The sequence below is a fragment of the Pipistrellus hanaki genome, assembly GCF_964339955.1.
Source record: "Pipistrellus hanaki genome assembly, chromosome: 17".
NCBI lineage: Eukaryota > Metazoa > Chordata > Mammalia > Chiroptera > Vespertilionidae > Pipistrellus > Pipistrellus hanaki.
In genome coordinates this window covers 38,972,739-38,995,052 of record NC_140519.1, presented here as the reverse complement: position 1 = coordinate 38,995,052, position 22,314 = coordinate 38,972,739, and the positions used below count along the sequence as shown (strand labels likewise).

General features: G+C 47.2%; 1 protein-coding gene across 1 annotated transcript in view; it reads left to right on the top strand.

The window, feature by feature from the left end:
• Positions 1–12,336: 12,336 nt before the first annotated feature.
• SNX31 (sorting nexin 31) overlaps positions 12,337–22,314 on the top strand; it is a gene marked incomplete at its 5' end in the record, with an annotated part of 38,329 nt that continues 28,351 nt past the window's right edge. Inside the window, 4 exons of the mRNA XM_084864628.1 lie at positions 12,337–12,402; positions 12,496–12,570; positions 20,440–20,554; positions 21,290–21,354. Of these exons, the coding sequence (XP_084720754.1) occupies positions 12,337–12,402; positions 12,496–12,570; positions 20,440–20,554; positions 21,290–21,354 (321 nt within the window). The remainder of the gene's footprint in view (positions 12,403–12,495; positions 12,571–20,439; positions 20,555–21,289; positions 21,355–22,314) is intronic.

Below are 22,314 nucleotides of genomic sequence, written 5' to 3'. Positions count from 1 at the left end.
CTGGGGACATGGGCAGGGGGCAGGGGGTTGCCACCCTTGCACTGTCCATCTGCTTTGCTCCAGGTCTCCGGTATCTCCTGGAGGGGAGTTCGTACATTTGCCTGGCCCCCCAATTTCTATGTTGACCTCTAGATCACCTGGCTCTGGCAGCCAGTGGGGCTACTATTCATGTGACCACGGGACTGCAATAAATAGAGAACGTGTTCTTTTTTTTTTTTTTTTTTTTTTTTTAATATATTTTATTGATTTTGTACAGAGAAGAAGGGAGAGAGATAGAGAGCTAGAAACATCGATGAGAGAGAGAGAGAATCATCGATCAGCTGCCTCTTGCACACCCCCTAATGGGGACATGCCCGCAACCAAGGTACATGCCCTTGACCGGAATCGAACCTGGGACCCTTCAGTCCCCAAGCCGACGCTCTATCCACTGAGCCAAACCGGTCTCGGCGAGAACCTGTTCTTTTCCGGCTGCCGCACCCGTCAAGAGCAGCAGAGATACGACATACTGAGGAGCCCAGGCGTTCTGTCAAAGAGGCCTATTAGCTTACCTTCTTAGCTGCGAACCTATGGGAAGGCTAGTGAGACAGACATCTAAGGCCGCTGTAATCTTTTCTAGAGACTCAGAGGGTGCCATGCTCTCTGATGTCATGTCAGAGGCCCCAGAGCACCGTTTATGGCCCTCCCATCCCCAGTGATTTCATGGGCAGGAGCTTATCCAGGCACTCCAACCACAAGCCAAGGCTGTCCCAGTGCGGCTTGGGCTCCAGGCTTATAGTAGCTTGGTGGTTTATTTCCCAGGACTGCCCTCAGCTTGCACCACGTTAGCTATAGCTCCAGTCCATGCACAACTTGTCCCCAGGACTTCCTGAAAACCACACTCACTTCAGCTCTAGCTCCAGTGGCTTACCCCTGGGACTGCCTGCAGCTTGCACCACTCCAGCTTCAGCTCTAGGCCCTTGTGTGGCTTGCCCCCAGGACTACCAGAGGCCTGAGCCACACTCTAGCTACAACTCCAGCTGGCTTCCCTAGAGTGGATTTTCCCTGGGACTTCCCTTAGCTTGTGCTCACTTCAGCTCCAGCTCCAGGTCACAGTGAGTCTTACCCCTGTGACTTCCCCCTGCCTCACATGCTCTAGCTCCAGCTGGCCTGTCAGCAACACCTGGCACATGCAGCTTGCATAGCGGAAGCTCCTACCCAAGGCCACTTCAAGCCTGGTTGCTGTTTCACCTGATTTATAGAAACAAACACAGAGAGACAGCCAAAATGAGGAGATGGAGAAGTGTGTTCCAAATGAAATGACAGGACAAAACTTGAAAAAAGGAACTAAATGAAACAGACAAGCAATCTATCAGATAAGAAGTTTAAAACATTGGTTATAAGGATGCTCAATAACATGGGAGAAGAATAGGTGAGCTTAGTGAGAACTTCAACAAAGAGAAAATATCAAAAAGAACCCATCACAACTGAAGACTACAATAACTGAAATTGGAGGGAACACATTGCAGATTTGTTGATGCAGAAGAATGAGTCAGTAAGCTAAAAGACAAGGCAGTGAAAATCTCCCAATCAAAATAGCAAAAAAATAGAAAAGTAGCCCAAACCGGTTTGGCTCAGTGGTAGAGCATCAGTCTGCGGACTGAAAGGTCCCGGGTTCGATTCAGGTCAAGGGCATGTACCTTGGTTGTGGGCACATCCCCGGTAGGGGGTGTGCAAGAGGCAGCTGGTCGATGTTTCTTTCTCATCGATGTTTCTAGCTCTCTATCTCTCTCTCTTCCTCTCTGTAAAAAATCAATAAAATATATTTTTTTTAAAAATAGAAAAGTACTTTAAAAAATTAGGATAGTTTAAAAAGGCCTCTGGATAACATCAAGAGTACCAACAGTTGAATAATTAGGGGTCCCATAAGGAGAAAGGAATAGAAAGCCGATTTACAGAAATTACAGCTGAAAACCTGCCCAATCTGGTAAAGGAAATAAGGCATCCAAGTCCAGGAAGTACAGAGTCCCAAAGAAGAAGAACCCAAAGAGGCCCACACCAAGACACATCATAATTAATACGTAAAAAGTTAAACCAACAAGAATTTTTTAACTTCAAAGTTGGAAACCAACAGAAACAAATGAAGTTAGCTATATATCAAATAGTTAACAACCATATTAACAAAAAATAGAAAGGAATCCAAATAATTTTTAGCTACAGTACTTTCGCCCTCAGCCTGAAAATAAAAGGACAAAAAAAGAACTGCAAAGAAAACTTGAATTTGACTTAATTTGTAAGTTTATTGTTAATAGGGGTTTGGGTATATAGTTATTCTGAAACAAATTTATGTGTGTTGTAGAATTGAACAGATGAGTAAATATATTGATCTTGTTTGGTGCTAGGCTTCTCAGAGTGAGAGAAAGAAGCTGCAACTATAACTAAACAGCTGATGAGGGTCAGAGCCCGTTTGAATACGAAAACCTGGAGTCCTTTCTTGCGTGAGCTCTGATTAAAGCCAAGCGCTACACATGATCTCTGCACTCCCAGTCGCAGACCCCTGAGGTGGTTCTGCAGGGGATGGCCCTCCCCCTCCCCCTCTCTTTCCTCTCCCCGTTGGGTGGCTTCCTGGTGATCTGATTTGACGTGAGGAGAGAACTAGAATACCTATAGGAATAAGCTGTTAGTTCAATGACCCTGACCCAGATAAGCCTTCCTTGTGCCCCGACTCAGAGTAGCTCCCCTGACTCACAACCCAACCCAGCACAGGCTTTGTGCTCTGCGCTCCATGCTTGTCCTCCACAGGATGGCTCACACGTGGAGTCTGTTCCAGTTGTACTCCTTCTCGCTGAATATCTGGCTTCCCCATGACACTGAGCACAGGGACCTCTGGCTCATCGGCCACAGTGCCCACTGCCCAGGCCCAGGGCCAGACACACAGCAGATATCCACTAACCACTCTCCCCCCTCTCGGCTGAATACCAGTCCACCTTACCTGACAAGCTCACTTCCAGGACTGCCAGCTCAACCTTGTTCCTACAGCTCCCTAACTAGAGATGCAGAGAAGCTGGTTGTCCTCGAGTTCATGTTGATTTACTGAAATCAAAGTCCGATAGCTGAATAGTAGGACAGGCTCAGCAGGTGGGACAAACCCAGGCGTGTCATTATTTACTAGAGGCCCAGTGCACGAAATTCATGTACTGACAGGGTCCTAGTGGTGGCTGGCTGCTGGCCAGGATCTCCCTCCCTTCCCCTGGCCAGCTCTGCCTCCTGGTCAATCTGCACATTACGCTTTTATTCTATAGGATGGTATGTGCTGGCATGGCTAGAAATGCCCTTCCTTTATCCCCAGCCATGGAGCTGTGGCTCTCATTTCTGTTAAAGGAACAAAGTCTTTCTATAAACCATTACACAATAGGGTTACAAGTGGCAGAGAAAGCTCTGCTGTTTCAGAACGGCGAGGCGTGGCTGCAATTCACACAGCATCCTCACAGCTGAGAAAGAGGAAGAGGAGACAAAAAAGAACCAAAATCAAACAGAACAATCTTTCTAAAAGGCATTCCTCAAAAGCCCTGGGCACGCAGAAAAGGGGCGGCTGAGTCATTCTCAGTTGTACTGTGCAGTGATTTATCTTTTAAAATAGTCAAATACAAAGATACTACTTAGTGACAAACATATGTCCCTTAACTTACACTGACTTACTTTTATTGATAAAAGTAAAAAAAAAAAAAAAAAAAAAAAAAGATTTTTTTTAAAGAAATAAGGCCAATTTTGTGGTTGGGATAGAAAGTTCTAGTGCTGAATAAATTCACATCTAGAAATGTTCTCTATTCTATGAACTTATCAAATTGTATGCTTTACAAATGGGCGAGTTGTTGTACGTTGATTATGTCTCAATAAAACTGCTGAGGATAAAAAGAAGTATTAGCCATTACTATTACCCCATCCTTGTTAACACGCTGCCCCAGAATCAACACAATTCTTGTCCTATTTGTTTTCCTGGCCAGATAAATCTTTTGATTCTCTCCCACTTATGAAAACTTAGGATTCTATAACTGACTAGTCTTCTGACCTTAGCTTAGGCTATCTGAACCCCATTGTTTTTCAGCAGTCACATAGAGAAATTATAATATTAACCTGGATTTTTAGAGTGTTGTGAAGGCTGAATGCCTGACTGTTCGTCAAAGTGCTTTAAAACACTGTCTGGTGTTGGGCAAACGTAGGGGGATGATACATGATGTAGGAGTTCAAATATTCAATGTGTGTTCCAGGACTTAGTCTGCCAGCTGAACTGGACACCAAGTACCCCTTAAAGCAGCGCCTTTATAAATCTGACTCAGATTTATGGTTTTCGTATGAACACCATGGTTAGCTCATTTTTGCAATGTATCATCCCGGTCTGTGGAGGGAAGGGAGTTAGGAGTATTGAGTCTGAGGGGGATGCAGACCAGGGCCCTTGGAGAGGCCAGCTGGGGGTTGGCAAGGGCTGCTGTTAGCAGAAAGCCTGCCGCCTGTGGATGCTGCTTCCTTCCCGTGAGGGAAAGCCCAGTGCTGGGTGGCTGGCTGGGCCCGGCTTACCCTCTTGTGTGAAAATGATTTAGTCTCATCGCAGAGAGCCTGCAAGGGCGGGAATAGAACTTACTGTGGAGGTTGGAGGGAGTTCATAAACCCAGAGTGGAAAAGACTAGAAAGACACAGACTAAAATTGTATTCACATGTACAAAGGTACAAACCAAATCACTAACCATGGTTATTTGTAGACCTGGAGTTGGGGAAGCTTTTGGCTTTCTTTTCTTGGCTTATCTATATTTTCTACTTTTTCTACTTTGAATGGCTATCTCTCCTCCTCCTCCTCCTCCTCCTCCTCCTCCTCCTCCTCCTCCTCCTCCTCCTCCTCCTCCTCCTCCCCCTCCTCCCCCTCCTCCCCCTCCCCCCTCCCCCCCCTCCCCCCCCTCCCCCCCCTCCCCCTCCTCCCCCTCCTCCCCCTCCTCCTCCTCCTCCTCCTCCTCCTCCTCCTCCTCCTTCTTCTTCTTCTTCTTCTTCTTCTTCTTCTTCTTTTATTTATTTATTTTTTTGCAATAAGAAAACAAAAGCAAAACAACAACTAAAAACCAAAACCAGAGTGTTTCTGGCTTGGAATTGCTACCTTTGTTCCAAAAAGTAAGAAACATTCGTGCTACCTCTAACCGATAATGATAATCATCAGCTGCAAACAAACAGAGAAATGACATGCCTCAAGCCCCCGTGTGACCTGCCAGCTCAGACATCTGTCTGGGAGAGCTGTGCCACGGGGTGGTTTTGGGAAGCCGGCTGTGCCCCTTGACTAGGGTGACCAGACGTCCCGATTTTTAACAATTTGTCCCGCGTCCCACGGCGTTTTAAAAAAGTCCCGATTTTTGGAAAGATTCGGGACTTTTTTAAAACGCCGAGGGTCTCTGGATAAATTGTTAAAAATCGGGACTGTCCCGCCAAAAGAGGGACGTCTGGTCACCTTCTCCAAGAGGGGAAAGTACCGATTATGGACCAGGCAAGGCGGTGATGGCACTGAATCCGCACAGCCTCCCTGCAGGCAGGCGGGGTGATGTGATCCCTGCTTGACAGCTGGACGCTCAGAGGTGACGTCACCCAACCACGATGTAGAGAGGTGACATTTGACCTCAGCCTCTCTCCATAAGCCCAGGCTAGGGAAAACTCATGCTATCCTAGGGGTTTCCAAAATCAGGCATGATGGAGATGTGTGCACGTATAGAAACATGAATGTTGAAACTCCAAGTATTTCATCAATAGCTGAGCTTGGAGGAGGAGGATGTGAGTTACGGGCTGGCATGGTCCGGAGGGGCTTCATGAAGACCGAGCTGCCCGAATTAGGAAGGGAAGGCTGGCCAGGAGCGTGTCAGAAGGGAAGGGTTCACAAAAGGCGAGGCTTGGTGATTGGGCATCATTGGTCCACTCCCGAGGCCAGCACACAAACACTGACTGCTCTCTGTGACTCGGCTGTATTTCTGGAGCAGCCAGCATGTCCACGGGGCAGTTTCTGATACCCAGCATCCAAGTGGCCCCTATGGTTTGCGGCCATTTTTGGGTCACTGCCTGAAATTTTATTCTCTAGGGATGGGGTTTCCTGACTCCTACACAAGGCTCAGTTTGACAGCTGGGTGCTTCCAGGCAAAAAGCTGAATTGTAAGTGACTGTCTGTCCCAGGATTTGTTATTTTTAAAAAAAATATATTTTATTGATTTTGTACAGAGAGGAAGGGAGAGAGAGAGAGAGTTAGAAACATCGATGAGAGAGAGTCATCGATCAGCTGCCTCTTGCACACCCCCTACTGGGGATATGCCCGCAACCAAGGTACATGCCCTTGACCGGAATCGAACCCGGGACCCTTTGGTCCCCAAGCCGACGCTCTATCCATTGAGCCAAACCGGTCTCGGCCCAGGATTTGTTATTTGAGCGCACTTCCTGAACACCTGTCCTGATGGTAGAAGCGTATGCTGAAAAGAGCCTGTCCTAAAAGTTCTAGTCTCTCTCCTCAAGGAGAGAGACCCTATATGCACAGCAAGAAATACTCCTAGAATGGGGTGGGGGTGGGAGGGAGATAGAAAGAGAGAGAGAGGGAGAAGGAGAAGGGGGAGGAGGAAAGGTACTTGCTGACAGAGTATTCATGTCTTTTTTTAAAAATATATTTTATTGATTTTTTACAGAGAGGAGGAGAAGGGATAGAGAGCTAGAAACGTAGATGAGAGAGAAACATCTACCAGCTGCCTCTTGCACGCCCCCTCCTGGGGATGTGCCCACAACCAATGTACATGCCCTTGACCGGAATTGAACCTGGGACCTTTCAGTCCGCAGGCCGACGCTCTACCACTGAGCCAAACCGGCTTCGGCTGAGTACTCATGTCATTTCACCGTATGTCAGACCTCAATTCATCCCTCGAATGGCACACCTCAACAGTAAAAGTATGCTACCTCGGAACCCTCACTCAGCAAATATTAGAACATCTCCTCAGTACGAACACTTATATTCAACAACAAGTATATGGCAATTATCATTTCAAGAAGACAGATTAATTTTAAAGTATCGTTTAATAGCCTTTAATATTGTGGAAAACTGGAAATAAAACCAGTGAATGACTTCGAAAGTCATCACTGTGAGAGAGACTAGAAGGGCCTGTGAACCACAGAGGGAGAGTGGGGCTAGAGTCTAGCCTAGACTGCTTTCTTTGGTCAATAACCGGTTGGGGATGGTGTCATTAAGAAAGGGACTTCCTGTAAAGGAACACCTTAATCCCAGGAAAAGGAAAGAGTATGCAGTGTTTCCCAAACTTTTGACATATGTGTACCCCTTCTATAATTTTCGTAACGCTGAGGACCCCTCATACTCATGAGAACGTAGAATTAGGTGCAGCTAAGCACGGTGCAGTGCATATCCCCACCAAACTCTTCCCATACCTCTGGGGGTACGCGTACCACACTTTGGGAAACACCGTATTAAGGGAATCAGGGATAATCTCTATCAATTACCCAGAGCCTTTCCTGTTGGGGTAGTCTCAAAGAGAACAGGAAAAGAGCTGGGTCACGATCCAGGTGCTTACCCTTTGTTTGATGATCCAGGAGCTCGGCAGTCCAGTTTGCGGCTAAGAGGAGACAGCTGAGAAGCTACAGGTGCTGTGTTAACCCCCCAGAACACGCAGATAATGGGAGAAGATGCCAACACTGGCTCAAAAGCACCCAACCATCATGAGGACATGGAGACTGGCTGGCATCCTTTTGAGGCTAAACGAGTCAAAATGCACACCCTCCATCGGCTGGACCATTTGGAAGGACCAAGCCTGCTTCTCTTGGCCCCAGGAGCCAAGGTGGCCACCTGGAGAGTCACTGCAGTCCTCATGCAGGGGGACAGAGGGGGCCGCTTAAGCAGCAGTGACCTTGGCGATGGTCCATCAGAATCGATGAAGGGCCTTTCAGTCTTGGATTAGGGTTAAAGAGCACATATTTCCGGAACCTTGTTCCAGGTCTGAGAGTTCGTGTGACTGAGGACCATGCAGCCTGAAGGGGTGACTGTCAGAAACACGGACTTTTTGAAAGAAGAAAAAGCGTTCTCTTGTTTGAGGAGATCCAGGAAAGTGTTTTCCAGCCACTGGTCACCCTGCAGCAGGGCCTTCCAGGTTCCTCTTGGGCGGCCTCTGGCCGGGCCGCTGCGCCCCGCGCTCCCCTCAGTCCGGCTGTCACGCCCAACAGGGGAGCTGCGCCCTCGCACGGCTTCCTGGGGGGACATGGGCACAGGCCTGCTGACAGGTGTGCGAGCGGGCACACGGGAGCTGGCACCCGGAAACAGCCCATCCGGGCCTCAAGGGGCGGGGTCACGTGAACAGCCGTAAGCAATCATGTAACCAGGCGGTGGGACCACGTGGACAGCCGTAAGTGAGCACGTGATCAAGGGGGCGGGGCCACGTGGACAGCCATAAGTGAGCATGTGAACAGCTGTAAATGAGCTGGGAACAGCCATAAATGAGCACGTGGACAGCCGTAAGTGACCACGTGAACAGCCGTAAGCGAGCACGTGATCAAGGGGGCGGGGCCACACGAACAAACAGAAGTGAGCCCTGAACAAGGGGTAGGGCCACGCGATCACGCAAGAGTGGGCACGTGAGGACGGAGGAGGGGTCATGCAAAGACTGAAATGATGCGGCCAGGAGCCCCCAGAAGCTGAAAAGGCAGGCGAGACCCTCTTCAGACCTTTTGCGAGAGCAAAGGAGGCAGAGGGGCCAGGCAGTGGGTTCTGGGACCCCCGCCTCACCCAGCAGGTTTCCCGGACTCGGGCTCCAGCGCCCTCCCACAGTTCCCAGACCGGGTGAACGTCCCCAAGCCTCTGTATGCCCTTTATTGCCAGATCTCGCTCTGTAATCCGTACATGAATATAAATTGTTAAATCGACTTGTTTTCGGCCTGTGCTGCTCAGCTGGAAAGCAATTGTGTTGTGCCCTGAGCCCCCAGACCTATCCGCCAGTGGGTCCAGAGCGGCCTCACTAAGGGTGATGAGGGGGCTGTCACTGGTTCATGCCCTCTCTGCTCAGCCAAGACCTGGACCCACTGCAAAGAACCTCTGAGAAGTGTGGGGACTCCTGGAAGCTCCCACAAAGTCCACCGGGCCGGGCCCCGCTGTCCTGCCGCTTGGCGTCTGCCGTGTCCTCTGCAGAACCCAAGGAGTCAAACTGCAAATCTCGGCCGTGGGGTTTAGTCTGTGTCACCTAGGGTGAGATACTTTGTGTCCTAAAAAATAAAGATCACATATAGAACCACCATAGGATATGGCAATTCCACCTCTGGATATTTATTCCAAGGAGATAATACTAACTGCAAAAGATATATGCACCCCCATGCTCACGGCAGCACTGTGTACAGCAGCCAATACATGGAAGCGACCTTCATGTTCATCAGAGAATGAATGGCTAAGAAAATGTGCTCTCTACATACCTGCAATGGAACATTAGCCACAAAAACAAGGGAATCTTGCTGTTTTCAACAATATGGATGGATTTTGAGGGCATTATGCTAAGTGAAATAAGTCAGACTGAGAAAAGATGAATAGTCTATGATCTCACCTATGTGAAATCTTTAAAAAAAAAAAAGTACACATACACACACACATACACACACACACAAAAACAACCTCAAACAGAGCAGGAGGTGGCTCTTTCTCCCTCTTCTTTCCTCTCTCTCTCTCTCTCTCTCTCTCTCTCTCTCTCTCTCTCTCTCTCTCTCTCTCAAAAAAAAAAAAAAAAAAAAAAAAGAGGAGAATCAATTTAAAAAAATGAGAGACTGTTGAGAGAACTTGGGATGCTTAGTGCAGAGAACAAAGGGTTTTTGTGACCCCAGCTAACTGGCTGCCGACATCTATTTAAAACCAGGGCTTCTTGGGGATCAGGAGAGGCCCAAGCCTCTACCATTTAATGAGGCTCCTGGTGTATTAATAAAAATAAAAAAAGGAACATGTACACAATCCAATACCACGTGCTATAGAAAAAGAAGGAACTCTTACTCTTTGTGACAGCATGGGGGGACCCGGAGAGTATTATGTGAAATAAGCTCATCGAAGCAAGACAAATGCCATATGATCTCACTAATATGTGGAATTCTAATGGACAAAATACACTGATGAAAAAAATGGAACCAGAAACATGGGCACACGGAACAGACTGGAGGGAAGTGGGGATGTCTAGATCAATGAAGGGATTAGCTAAAGAGCATATATGCATGCCCCATGGACATGGAAAATAGTGTGACAAAGGCCAAAGGAGGGGGAGGTGTGTGAGTGGGGTGGAGTGGATGAGGGAAGTCTACAATAATATCAACATTAAACTTTTTAAATAATAATAATCCAAACAATAAACACTGGTTATGTAACCAAGCAAGGCCTGGCCTGTGAGGAAAGAGATAAGTAAAATGGAGTCACTCTAGTCAAGCTGCTAAATTAGCAAAAACATTGCAGCGTAAGGCACAAGGAAACCATCCTTACTTTAACAAGCCTGGGAACTTCAGCTTTTTAACTTTCCGGTCCTGCAGCAATGCCTGGCTATACAGCAAACCCCCAGATAACCCCCTGGCTACCCCTAAAGACCTGAGGAAAGAACGTGCCTGTGGCCAGGCAACCTGGCAGTTGCGTACTGCCATCTCAGACCAACCTGGAGGCTAAGCTCCCAGGACCCATTTTTCTCAAAAACGTACTTTTTATTATAAGAACCCTCAGTGTTTCTCTTTTCTCAGGAACACCCTGGGGATTGCCTAGATGTGCTTTCACTTTGCAAACCCTAAGACCCTTAAAAATCTTTATCATTAATTTCTAAAAAAGAAGTTATTGTGGTTTAAAAAACATATATATTTTATTGATTTTTTACAGAGAGGAAGAAAGAGGGATAGAGTGTTAGAATCATTGATAAGAGAGAGAAAAATCAATCAGCTGCCTCCTGTACACCCCCCACCGGGGATGTGCCCACAACCAAGGTACATGCTCTTAACCGGAATCGCACCTGGGACCAACCCCTCAGTCCGCAGGCCAACGCTCTATCCACTGAGCCAAACCAGTCAGGGCTGTTGTGGATTTTTTTTTTTTTAAATAAAAATATTTAGCAGTTAACAAACACTAGAGCATGGTAATAACAAACACAGTTGACTTTTGACCAGCGAGCTTGGGGTGAGGTGAGGGGTGCTAACCTACCTCACCTCACAGCTGAAAACCCAGGGATAAAGGGTCAGCCCTTTGAATACTTGGATTCCCAACCTCACATCCAAAATACAGGCGGCCCTTGAACAAGTGGGTTTGAACTGCATTGGTTCACTCATACACGGATTTTTTCTTTTTTTTTAAATCCTTGAGTTACATTTAACAAGTGTTAGCCTGAACACCGGACCCTAATATAATTGCGGCAGTCACAGAGCAATGACTCGAATTATGCATTTTTTGAGAACATTGTAATTCATAGTGCCCTGCAAGCAGTGTTGGTGGGTGATGGGAGAAAACTGCTTTCAAGGCCCCAACATCTGTAGTCTGAGCGTGGGTCTGAAGGTGATCTCTGTCTCTGTCCTTCAGGGTGGACCCAACTTGGGGGGTGGCGGGGCTGGGCATTCTGCAAGCCCCAGAGGAGCGTGGGCCCTGGAGGGTACACTTGGAGATTCTCTCCGGCTGGGCACCCCAGAACCCCTAACCTCCAGCAAGTAGCCAACGCTGAGATTTGGGGCGGATGGGAAGTAGTTAGTGTTGAGGTCATCTGTGCAGCTGGAGCAACGACTTCCACCTTCCGCCCCTTTCTGAAAGTCGGATAAAACCCTGGACCTGCTCCCCAGAGGAATTCTATCTCCTCACCCACTCATCCATGCACAGTTACGGCCCACCACCCCCACCCCAAGGAGCCTCCAGACTCCAGGGGGGAACCCCTGGCGGCAGAGAGGCTCTGGCACCCCCTCCGACGTTGGTCTCTCCACTCTGAGCTCCGTGCCAGGCCCTGCCCGGCCCCTGGGCGCCCAGCCTCCGGCGCTGGCTGCCCGCGGCAGCGGGGAGGGGGGGGGCACGGGGCCGGGCGGTGTGGCGGGCTCGGCCCTTGCCCACAGGCATGCTCCACCATCCACCCCACCCTCCCTCGGTCCTGGGACCTGAGCAGCGCAGTCAGGGAGGGCGGGGACCGGGAGGAGGCGCCGCGGCCCCTGCCCCACCTGCGGGCGTCGGGGACCCGGGGGGAGCGGGAGCCAGGCTCCGCCCCGACGGCCTGGCCACCGGGCTGTGCCCATCTCATCGCTCACGGCTCAGAGCCTAAGACGGCCGGCCCGGCTGCCCCGCCGCGGACCTAACCCAGACCGGAGCCCGGAGCCATGAAGATGCACTTCTGCATCCCGGTGTCCCAGCAGCGACCGGACGCGCTGGGCGGCCGCTACACGGTGCGCTGGGGGCGCGGGGTCCCCCGGGCGGGGGATGCGGGGACGGGCGGGGTTCACCTGCTCGGGGCTGACCCGGACCCTCTCTGTTGGCAGCTGTACTCCGTGTACCTGGACGGGCTGCTGTTCTGCAGGGTGCGCTACAGCCAGCTGCATCGATGGGACGAGCAGGTGAGCCTAGCCCGGGCGCAGGGCACCAGCCACCGGGCTCCTGGCACCGGGCTCCTGGCACCGGACGCAGGTGAGGAGCGGGTGCCGCGTGGGCTCTGGGCCCTGAAAGCGGCTCAGGCTCCTGACCTGCCCAGCAGCGGGGTGGACAGGACCAGCGGTGGGTAAGGTTTGGCTCAGAACTCACAATAAGTGCCCCTCACACCTTGCACTTATTGTTCCCTTTTCTTTCTTTCTTTCTTTCTTTCTTTCTTTCTTTCTTTCTTTCTTTCTTTCTTTCTTTCTTTCTTTCTTTCTTTCTTTCTTTCTTTCTTCCTTCCTTCCTTCCTTCCTTCCTTCTTTCTTTTCTTTTCTTTTCTTTTCTTTTTTCTTTTTTAAGTTGTGCTTTTTTTCCTTCTTCATTGATTAAGGTATTACATATGTGTCTTTATCCTTCCATGACCTCACCAGCCCCCACTCATGCCTTCACCACCTGGTGTCTGTGTCCATTGGTTAGGCATATGCACACATACAAGTCCTTTGGTTGATCTCTCCTCCTTACCTCCACCCTCCCCTGCCTTCCCTCTGAGGTTTGATGGTCTGATCCATGCTTCCCTGTCTCCGGATCTGTTTTTGTTTATCACTTTATGTTGTTCATTATATTCCACAAATGAGTGAGATCATGTGATATTTATCTATCTCAGACTGGATTATTTTGTTTAGCATACTGCTCTCCAGTTCTATCCATGTTGTTGCAAATGGTAAGAATTCCTTCTTTTTTACAGCAACATAGTATTCCATTGTGTAGATGTACCACAGGTTTTTAATCCACTCATCTGTTCCCTTTTCTTTAGAAACAACTCCATTTTAAAGAAACTATTTAGATCTTAGGTGGCTATTAGTATTTATTAATTATTATTATTATTATTATTAAAATATGTTTTCATTGATTTCAGAGAGGAAGGGAGAGGGAGAGAGAGAGAGAGAAACATCGATGATGGGAGAGAATCATTGATTGGCTGCCTCCTGCATGCCCCCCTCTGGGGATGGAGCTTGGGACCCAGGACCCTTCAGTCCACAGGCCAACGCTCTATCCACTGAGCCCTATCAGCTAGGGATGCATTTATTATTAATTTTAAACAATAACAATTAGGCAGTTACTGATGCCTCGAGCTTTGCATGGAATCGTGCTTATAATTTTTACGACAGTTCTGTGAGCTAGGATCATAGCTAGCCCACGTAGCAGGTGAGAACACTGGGGGACAACCCACATGCCCAAAGTCATACCGCTGGTCAGCATCAGAGGCAGGATTTTATCTTTGTCATTGCTTGGACCCATTATATATATATATATATATATATATATATATACACAATATATATATGCATATATATGTATATATATGCATATATATGTATATATATATATATACACTTTTTTTTTAAACCAAAGTTTACAAATTGTATCAGTAAAAAGGTTGAGTCAAATGCTTGAGTTCTAAACTGCCATGCTTTTCTCTATTGTGGAATAACTCAATAAAATCTGGAATGTTCAGGATAATGTACACAGTGACCACCACCGTAATTAAGACAGAGAGCAGGCCCCACATTCTCAAAGTTCTTGGTCTCCTCTGCCCTTCATCCCTTCCCTCCACCTCTGGCTCCAGGCAACCAGGCTCTGCTTTCTGTCTGATTTCACTCCAGCTGCTCAGCAAGCCCTTGTAAGGCTGATATTTGCATCCTCAGCATCAGCCCGTTTTACAGATAGTAAAGCTGACAGACCTGGCACATAGAGACACAGGACGCCCAGTCCATGTCAGATAAACAGCACACACTTTTTTTTTTTTAGAATAAGTATGTCCCGAGCAATATTTGGGACATGCTTCACGGGGCATTTTATCTGGCAACCCCAAGTCTGGCACTGAAAAGGTGATCTCCCGTAGCCACACCTCATCTAGATTTTATTCTTCCTATTCTATAGAAGATGTGAAATAGCTCAGGGTTTTTAATCTGATTTAATACAAAGCACTATAAAGAAGGAAACAATATAAAAGCCCCATCCGTGTGTGTGTGTGTGTGTGTGTGTGGTGTGTGTGTGTGTGTGTGTTTTCAGTTCGTTTCCTGGGAAGTTCTACCCGTGTTTCCCCGAAAATAAGACATCCTCCGAAAATAAGACCTAGTGCATGGAAAGATAATACATCCCCTGAAAATAAGACCTAGCGCAACTTTGGGAGAAAAAATTAATATAAGATACTGTCTTATTTTCGGGGAAACAGGGTACATCCTCATAGGATAGAATCTTTGTCTTAAGAATTAACTGACTTATTCATGCAATGAAGAACTGTTTACTGAGTTCCATTAGATACCAGAACTGTGTTGGCTTAAGGGAAGACTCTGACTTGAGCACATGAGATTTTTGGCTTTAAGAACTGGGTCTTACTCATTTTTGCTCAGTGGTTAGGGCATCGACCCATGGATGGAAGGGTCCCAGGTTCTATTCCAGTCAAGAGCATGTACCTCGGTTGCAGGCTCAATTCCTGGCCCCGATTGGGACACATGCAAGAGGCAACCAATCACTGTGCCTCTCTCACATCGATGTTTCTCTCCCTCTGTCTCTCCCCAACCCTTCCACTCTCCCTAAAAATCAATGGAAAACATATCCTTGGGTGAGGATTAACAAACTGGGTAACTATTTTGCAAACTGGGTAACTCTGAGGCCGAGAAGCACCTGGCTCAGGTGAGCCGGCCCCTGCTCCCGCCCAGCTGAGCGACGTGGAGGCTGATGCAATGAGCTGCACCTGGGGAGATGGTGGTGTTTCCAAGAGGTCGGTTGTGACCTGAGCCCTTCTAAGACATCACAGCCCTGTCCCCAAGTGAGGCTCCCTCAGGCCTGGCAGCTTACCCCTCTGCTGATGAATGCTGCCCATCTCTCTGTCATGTGACCTGCCTGACTTCTTCTGTATGTTAACGTAAAAACATTCAATCCTGCAAAGAATTTTTGTGAGTTCATTTGAGCCAAACTGTCCACAATTGCTGAGAAGTAGAACCTCAACATATTAAGATAATGGTCCAGAGAAAGGCGGTTTCTCATCTATTTTTAAACATTGCAATCCAAGGAGGGATGTAGGTAGGTACATGAAATCCATTGGTGATAGACTAGGAGGAGGAGGAGGAGGAGGAGGAGGAGGAGGAGGAGGAGGAGGAGGAGGGGGAGGAGAGTGGGTGGGGAAGGGGAACTCTAAGAATGGATAAAAAGTAAAATGGTAGGCACGTACTTAGGTGGGTGCTGGACAGCCAACAGTCAACATGATAACATTGAAGGAATTTGTGGTATCTGACCTGGCGCCCAGGCACATTAGGTTGTGCCCCAAGGGGTCCGGAAAAAGGGAAGTTACAAGTTACCCAGACATTTCAAGGGTGTGGTATCGTAGATGCAAAAAGACTGATAGGCTCAGTTGAGGTAAAGGTTGACCTTGTCAGTGAAGATACCGGCCTGAGAGGTGACTACCCACCATAACTGCTTTTAAAGTTTAATTTCAGACCATCCTTTGTGGGACTTTAGGTCTTTGAGTTTGCAAGACCGCCATGCAGGCCTCCCCTGAGCTTGTCAGGTCAGCATGTGGCCCCTTTTGTCTACATGTATCTTTATCCCATGAATCTGGGATTTTTATAATAAAGGGTCTCGGAGAAGTGGGATGAATGAGTTAACATTAGAAACAAAGATGTAGAAAGGCCACTGTTTGTGTCTGTAATTTCACTGGTCCCAGGTCAGTGCTCTCTGGTGGATATGTGGCTGTGAGTATATAGGGTGGGGAGGGAGGTGATATTTCACAGATGGCCAGTTAAGTCTTCCTGTCAAAAGGCAGAACTGCAGAATGGAGAAACTGGGGCAAGAGATGGTGCTGGGATTAACGTACATATTACCTGGCCCTAGTTGGTTTGGCTCGGAAGATAGAGCTTTGGCCTGCTGACTGAAGGGTCCCAGATTGAATTCCTGTCAAAGGCACATGCTCTGGTTTCAGGCTCAATCCCCTAGTAGGGGGTGTGCAGGAGGCAGCCAATCAATGATTCTCTCTCATTATTGATGTTTCATTCTCCCTCTCTCTTCCTCTCTGAAATACATTATATATATATATATATATATATATATATATATATATATATATATATATTTTTTTTTTTTTTTAAAGTACATATTATCTGAACATTGTCTTTTAAAAAATGTCCAAACAAAAACATGTCACAATACAAGAACAGAAGAAGTAGGTTTTCCTTTTGTTCTCTTGAAATAATTTTTTGAAAGAGTGGGCTAAACGATCATACCAGGTATCCTTTCTCAGGTTGCTGCTGGATTTTTATACCTAAACTGCGTGCTGTCTGATTTCAGCAGGAAAGGCTCTATGTCCATAGAGTTGAAGAACTTGTGCGTCGAGAGTGACTTTTGGCAGACTTCCCCACGGCTTGTTGTATGTTTATCTTCCCCTTCCAGCCGTATTAGAGAAGGGAGGGGAAGGATTTTTTGAAGAGTCAGCTCAGGCTGTAAAACCTGCTGGGAGAGTTTTTGCTCTGGGGTGGGTATTGGAACCTGAATTCTTGCTGACTTTCTCCCCAGATCTTGGCCTGAGGGTGGAGGATTCTGCAAGATGCTCTCTTGGAGATGCTTAACCCAGGCAGCCCTGCTGCCATCCCAAGCAATTCGGGAGCAGCTGCGCCATTTATGAACATGTGCCAAGGAAGGCAATTGCCTTTTAAAGATCACTTAATCGATTAATAAAAAGTAATAATTGCATGCAAAGGAGACAGGGTTCTGCTTCTATTTAATGGAATTAGCAGAGATTTGGGGGGTGGGGGGCAATAGGCGTTGGATGTGTATAAATCCCAAGAAGTTTGAGTTGCCCTGTGGGGCAGGTGCCTTTGGACAGTCTCTGGCATGGCAGGAAAATGTCCTTGAGTGGAAAAGAAACAGAACTTGATACTGCCAGATTTAGAAGAAAGTTTGTAAACTTAAATGGAAGTCAGACTGGTAATTTAATGAGAGGCACAGCTCAGGTGAGAGGCAAGGGGGAGGTGGGTACTGCCTACCCTCTAAGACAATGGTCGGCAAGCTCATTAGTCAGCAGAGCCAAATATCAACAGTACAATGATTGAAATTTCTTTTGAGAGCCAAACTTTTTTTTTTTTTAATTTAATATATTTTATTGATTTTTTTAATAGAGAGGAAGGGAGAGGGACAGAAAGCTAGAAACATCGATGAGAGAGAAACATTGACCAGCTGCCTCCTGCACACCCCCCCCGGGAATGTGCCCGCAACCAATGTACATGCCCTTGACCGGAATCGAACCTGGGACTCTTTAGTCCGCAGACTGACACTCTATCCACTGAACCAAACCGGTTTCTGCGAGAACCAAACTTTTTAAACTTAAACTTCTTCTAATGCCACTTCTTCAAAATAGACTCACCCAGGCTGTGGTGTCTGGTGGAAGAGCCACACTCAAAGGGCCAAAGAGCCACATGTGGCTCTTGAGCCACTGTTTGCTGACCACTGGCTTAAGACAATGGGGACTCAGTGATTCCAGACCTTCTGATTTTTCAAGAGAAGCCAGAATTCAGTTTGTTCAAAATAAACGTTAATTTTGTAGACCAGTTGTGGGTTTACAGAAGAATTACAAAGGTAGTACAGAATTTCTAGATACCATGCACCCGGTTTTCCCGCTTGTTTTCTGTTAGTATGGTGCATTTGCTATAGTTGATGAACCAGTGTTGCTATAATATTATTAACTGGAGTCTATAATTTATTCAGACTTCCGTGTTTACCTGGTGTCCTATTTTTGTTCCACGACCCCATCCAGGATACCACGTTACATTTAGTTGTCCCGTCCCTTAGGCTTCTCTTCACTGTGACAGTTTCTTAGGTTTCATTGTTATGAATGACCTGGACTGTCTTGAGGAGTGCTGGTTAGGTATTTTGTGGACTGTTCCTCTATTGCAGGGGTTGGCAAACCATGGCTTGTGAGCCACATTCAGCTCCTGAGTCGTGGTTTGCTGCTCTGTTGACTAATGAGTTTGCCGACCACGGGACTAGACTAAATGTTACTATGTAGTTGGAAGATGTGAGAATTAGGCAATTGTGGCATATTGTGTGCAAAGAGGTAAAGGGAAGTATGGGACAGTGGTGGGCAAACTCATTAGTCAACAGAGTGGCAAACCGCGGCTTGTGAGCCACGTGTGGTTCGTGAGCCGCGGTTTGCCAACCACTGCTCTATTGGACTCTGATGTTTGCACATGCCTAGATTGTGGTGATGTGTTTTTGGGAGGCAGACCACAGAGGTCAGCAGCCCTTGTCATCAGATCCTATAAAGGGCAGCCACTACCGGCAGGACTCATCACTGTGGGTGTTAACTTTGGTCTCCTGGCTGAGGTAGTGACTCTTGTATCTCTTCTTCCACAGTGTATTTTTGGAAGGAAGTCACTGTGTGTAGCCCACACATAGGGTTAGGAGTTTATATTCTTTCTCCTGTGGGATGAGTGTCCACATAAATTATTTGAGATTCTTCTGCACAGGAGATTTGTCTATTTATTGGAGGGCTGGTGCATGAAATTCGTGCATGAGGGTGTGTGTCCCTCAGCCCAGCCTGCACCCTCTCCAATCTTGGTCCCCTCGAGGGATGTCCTGCCTGCCTTCCTGACTGCCCCTAACCGCTTCTGCTTGCCAGCCTGATCACTCCCTAACCGCTTCTGCTTGCCAGCCTGATCACTCCCTAACCACTCCCCTGCCAGCCTGATTGCCCCTAACTGACCTCCCTTGTAGGCCTGGTCCCTCCCAACTGCCCTCCCCTGCTGGCCTGATCCCTCCCAACTGCTCTCCCTTGCTGGCCATCTTGTGGTGGCCAACTTGTGTCCACATGGGGGCAGTCATTTTGACCACATGGGGGCAGCCATCTTATGTGTTGGAGTGACAATGAATTTGCATAGGATTTGTTTGTTTATTCATTTCTTCAATCATTTATACTTGTTTGGACTCCTGGATAGTGGCTTTATTCTTTGGGCTGTACTTCAATATGACTTTATTTTGTTGCTCAACTTGTTCCAGCTCTGGCCGTGGGAACTCTTTCAGTTTGCTCCTGTGTCTCTTTGATATATTCCTATTGCTGATTTTTTTCCCCCCCTAAGGACTTCCCTATTTTCTGGTGCAACAAGATGCTTCAGACTCATTTTGTATATTTCCTGCCTCAGTCCCAGATCAGCCATTTCTCCATGCCGCGCTGGTAGCTTTTATTGGAGAACAGTATTAGAAACTCCGATCCAGGCACTATGTGTGTTTTCTGCTACTGCCATGTTGTTTCTAGGCCCTCAGCTGACAAAGTAAGGAATACATGTTGTAAAGCACAGCTAGACTGAGTGGCCAGATTATTATAATAATCTGAACGCATAATAATCTGGACACTGGCCGAAGCTGGTTTGGCTCAGTGGTAGAGCGTTGGTCTGCCTACTGAAAGGTCCCGGGTTCGATTCTGGTCAAGGGCATGTACATTGGTTGCGGGCACATCCCTGGTAGGGGGTGTGCAGGAGGCAGCTGGTTGATGTTTCTCTCTCATCGGCGTTTCTAGCTCTCTATTTCTCTCCCTTCCTCTCTGTAAAAAATCAATAAAATATATTAAAAAAAAATAATCTGGACACTCAGTGGATATCCTATGTAATAAAAGGCTAATGTGCAAAAATTTTCCCCTCAACCAGGAGCTTGACCAGTAGGCAGGCCGGCCAACCGCCCATGTCCCCTCCCCCTGGCCAGGCTGGCTGGACCCCACCCATGCACGAATTCATGTACCAGGCCTCTCTCACCAACCTTGAATTGGAGGCTCTTTGCCATAAAGGTGTGTTTTCTGGATCTTTCAGTTGAGACGGGTCTTTGGAAATTGCCTGCCTCCCTTTCCACCAAAGTACTACCTCGCGATGACCACATCTATGGCTAATGAGAGGAGGGACCAGTTGGAACATTATTTGCAAAATGGTAGGTATTTGGATTTTTTTTTTTAATATAGATTTAATGAGATGTAGGTTTCACAAAATGAAATCCACTCATTTAAAGTGTACAATCCCATGGTTATATTTACAGGATTGTGCGACTGTCACCATGGTCTAATTTGAGAACATTTTTATCACCCAAAAAAGAAACTCATTCCTATTATAAGTCACCCCCTAGTCCTCTCCCCTACTAGCCCCTGTCACCCACTACATTCATTCTGTCTTTATAGCTTTTCTTCTTCTGGACACATGTCAGGTAAATGGAATCATGTAGTATGTATTTGTATATGATTAAAAAATACCTTTCTTTCTTTTTTAAAAAAAATATATTTTATTGATGTTTTTACAGAGAGGAAGAGAGAGGGATAGAGAGCTAGAAACATCGATGAGAGAGAAACATCGACCAGCTGCCTCCTGCACACCCCCTACTGAGGATGTGCCCGCAACCAATGCACATGCCCTTGACCGGAATCGAATCCGGGACCCTTCAGTCCCCAGACCGAGGCTCTATCCACTGAGCCAAACCAGTTTCGGCTAAAAAATACCTTTCTTTAAAAAATAACAAAAAAAACCCTTGCAAGTTTTGATGTATTTGAAAGGTCACAGGCTCTACTGCCTTCCAGGAGGCAGCAAGGTCTGGAGGCTTCCCGAGGTCAGAGCAGGGGAATAGGGAAGGTAGCCCAGCCCCATGCTGACCCGGCTCCGTGTCCATGTTTTTCAGTAACCGTGGACCCAAACATGTTGAGAAGTGAAGTCTTCGTTGATTTCTTAAAGCGGGTGCAGCTGGTAAGCTTGCTCTTCTTTGCTAAGGTCATTGTTTCGCTGTGGAACTGGTCTGTACGTGAACCACGCGTGTGTTTCCGGCCCCACAGAGCCTGGACTCGGGTAATACACATTCACTGGGAGCACTTTGGAGGATGGTTCCTATTTTGTTCTTTTGGACGGTTAGATTCTTGGATGGAAAATTAATGTGTCACTTGACCTTTTGCTCATTTAATAAAGCAGCTACCTTTTTAAGTACTGTACACCTCAAAACTGGCCCGAAAACCTCGTATCATGAAGGACCCCATGACAATGCAGGAATGCCACTTCTTTGTTTTGAATTTATTAAATTTTTGTTGATTTCAGAGAGGAAGGGAGAGGGAGAGAGAGAGAAAACCATCAATGATGAGAGAGAATCATTGGTCAGCTGCCTCCCACATGCACCCTCCTGGGGATCGAGTTGGCAATCGAACATGTGCTCTGATGGGAATCAAAATGTGACCTCCTGGTTCATAGGTCAATGCTCAGCCACTGAGCCTTGCCAGCAGAGTGGGATGCCACTTCTGTAGCTGAAATTCCCAAATGTGTTATGGTGGAGCCAGCAGGGCAGCAGTAACGACCATACCACCATGACTTGTACATTCTCTGCTCCTAATCTATATATATAAAAGGCTAAGTTGACTCGCACATGCACGATACATATAAAGCTCTTGCTGGTGCCAATCGCACAGTGTGTTTTGATATGTCATTTTTGATCGTGAATTTGGTTGACACTTCCATTCTAGAGAAAGGGTGAATAGCGATAATAAAATTTCTTCTAATTCATTTCCTCTCAATGTGCACGAATCCATGCACGGGGACACTAGTTGTATTATAAGTGGGTCACAGAGAAAATCCATCTGAACAGAGTGACATACAGCAGCTCACTTTACTTAGTTGGGCTAAGCCGCTGCCACGTGACCACATTCCATGTCAGTACACAGA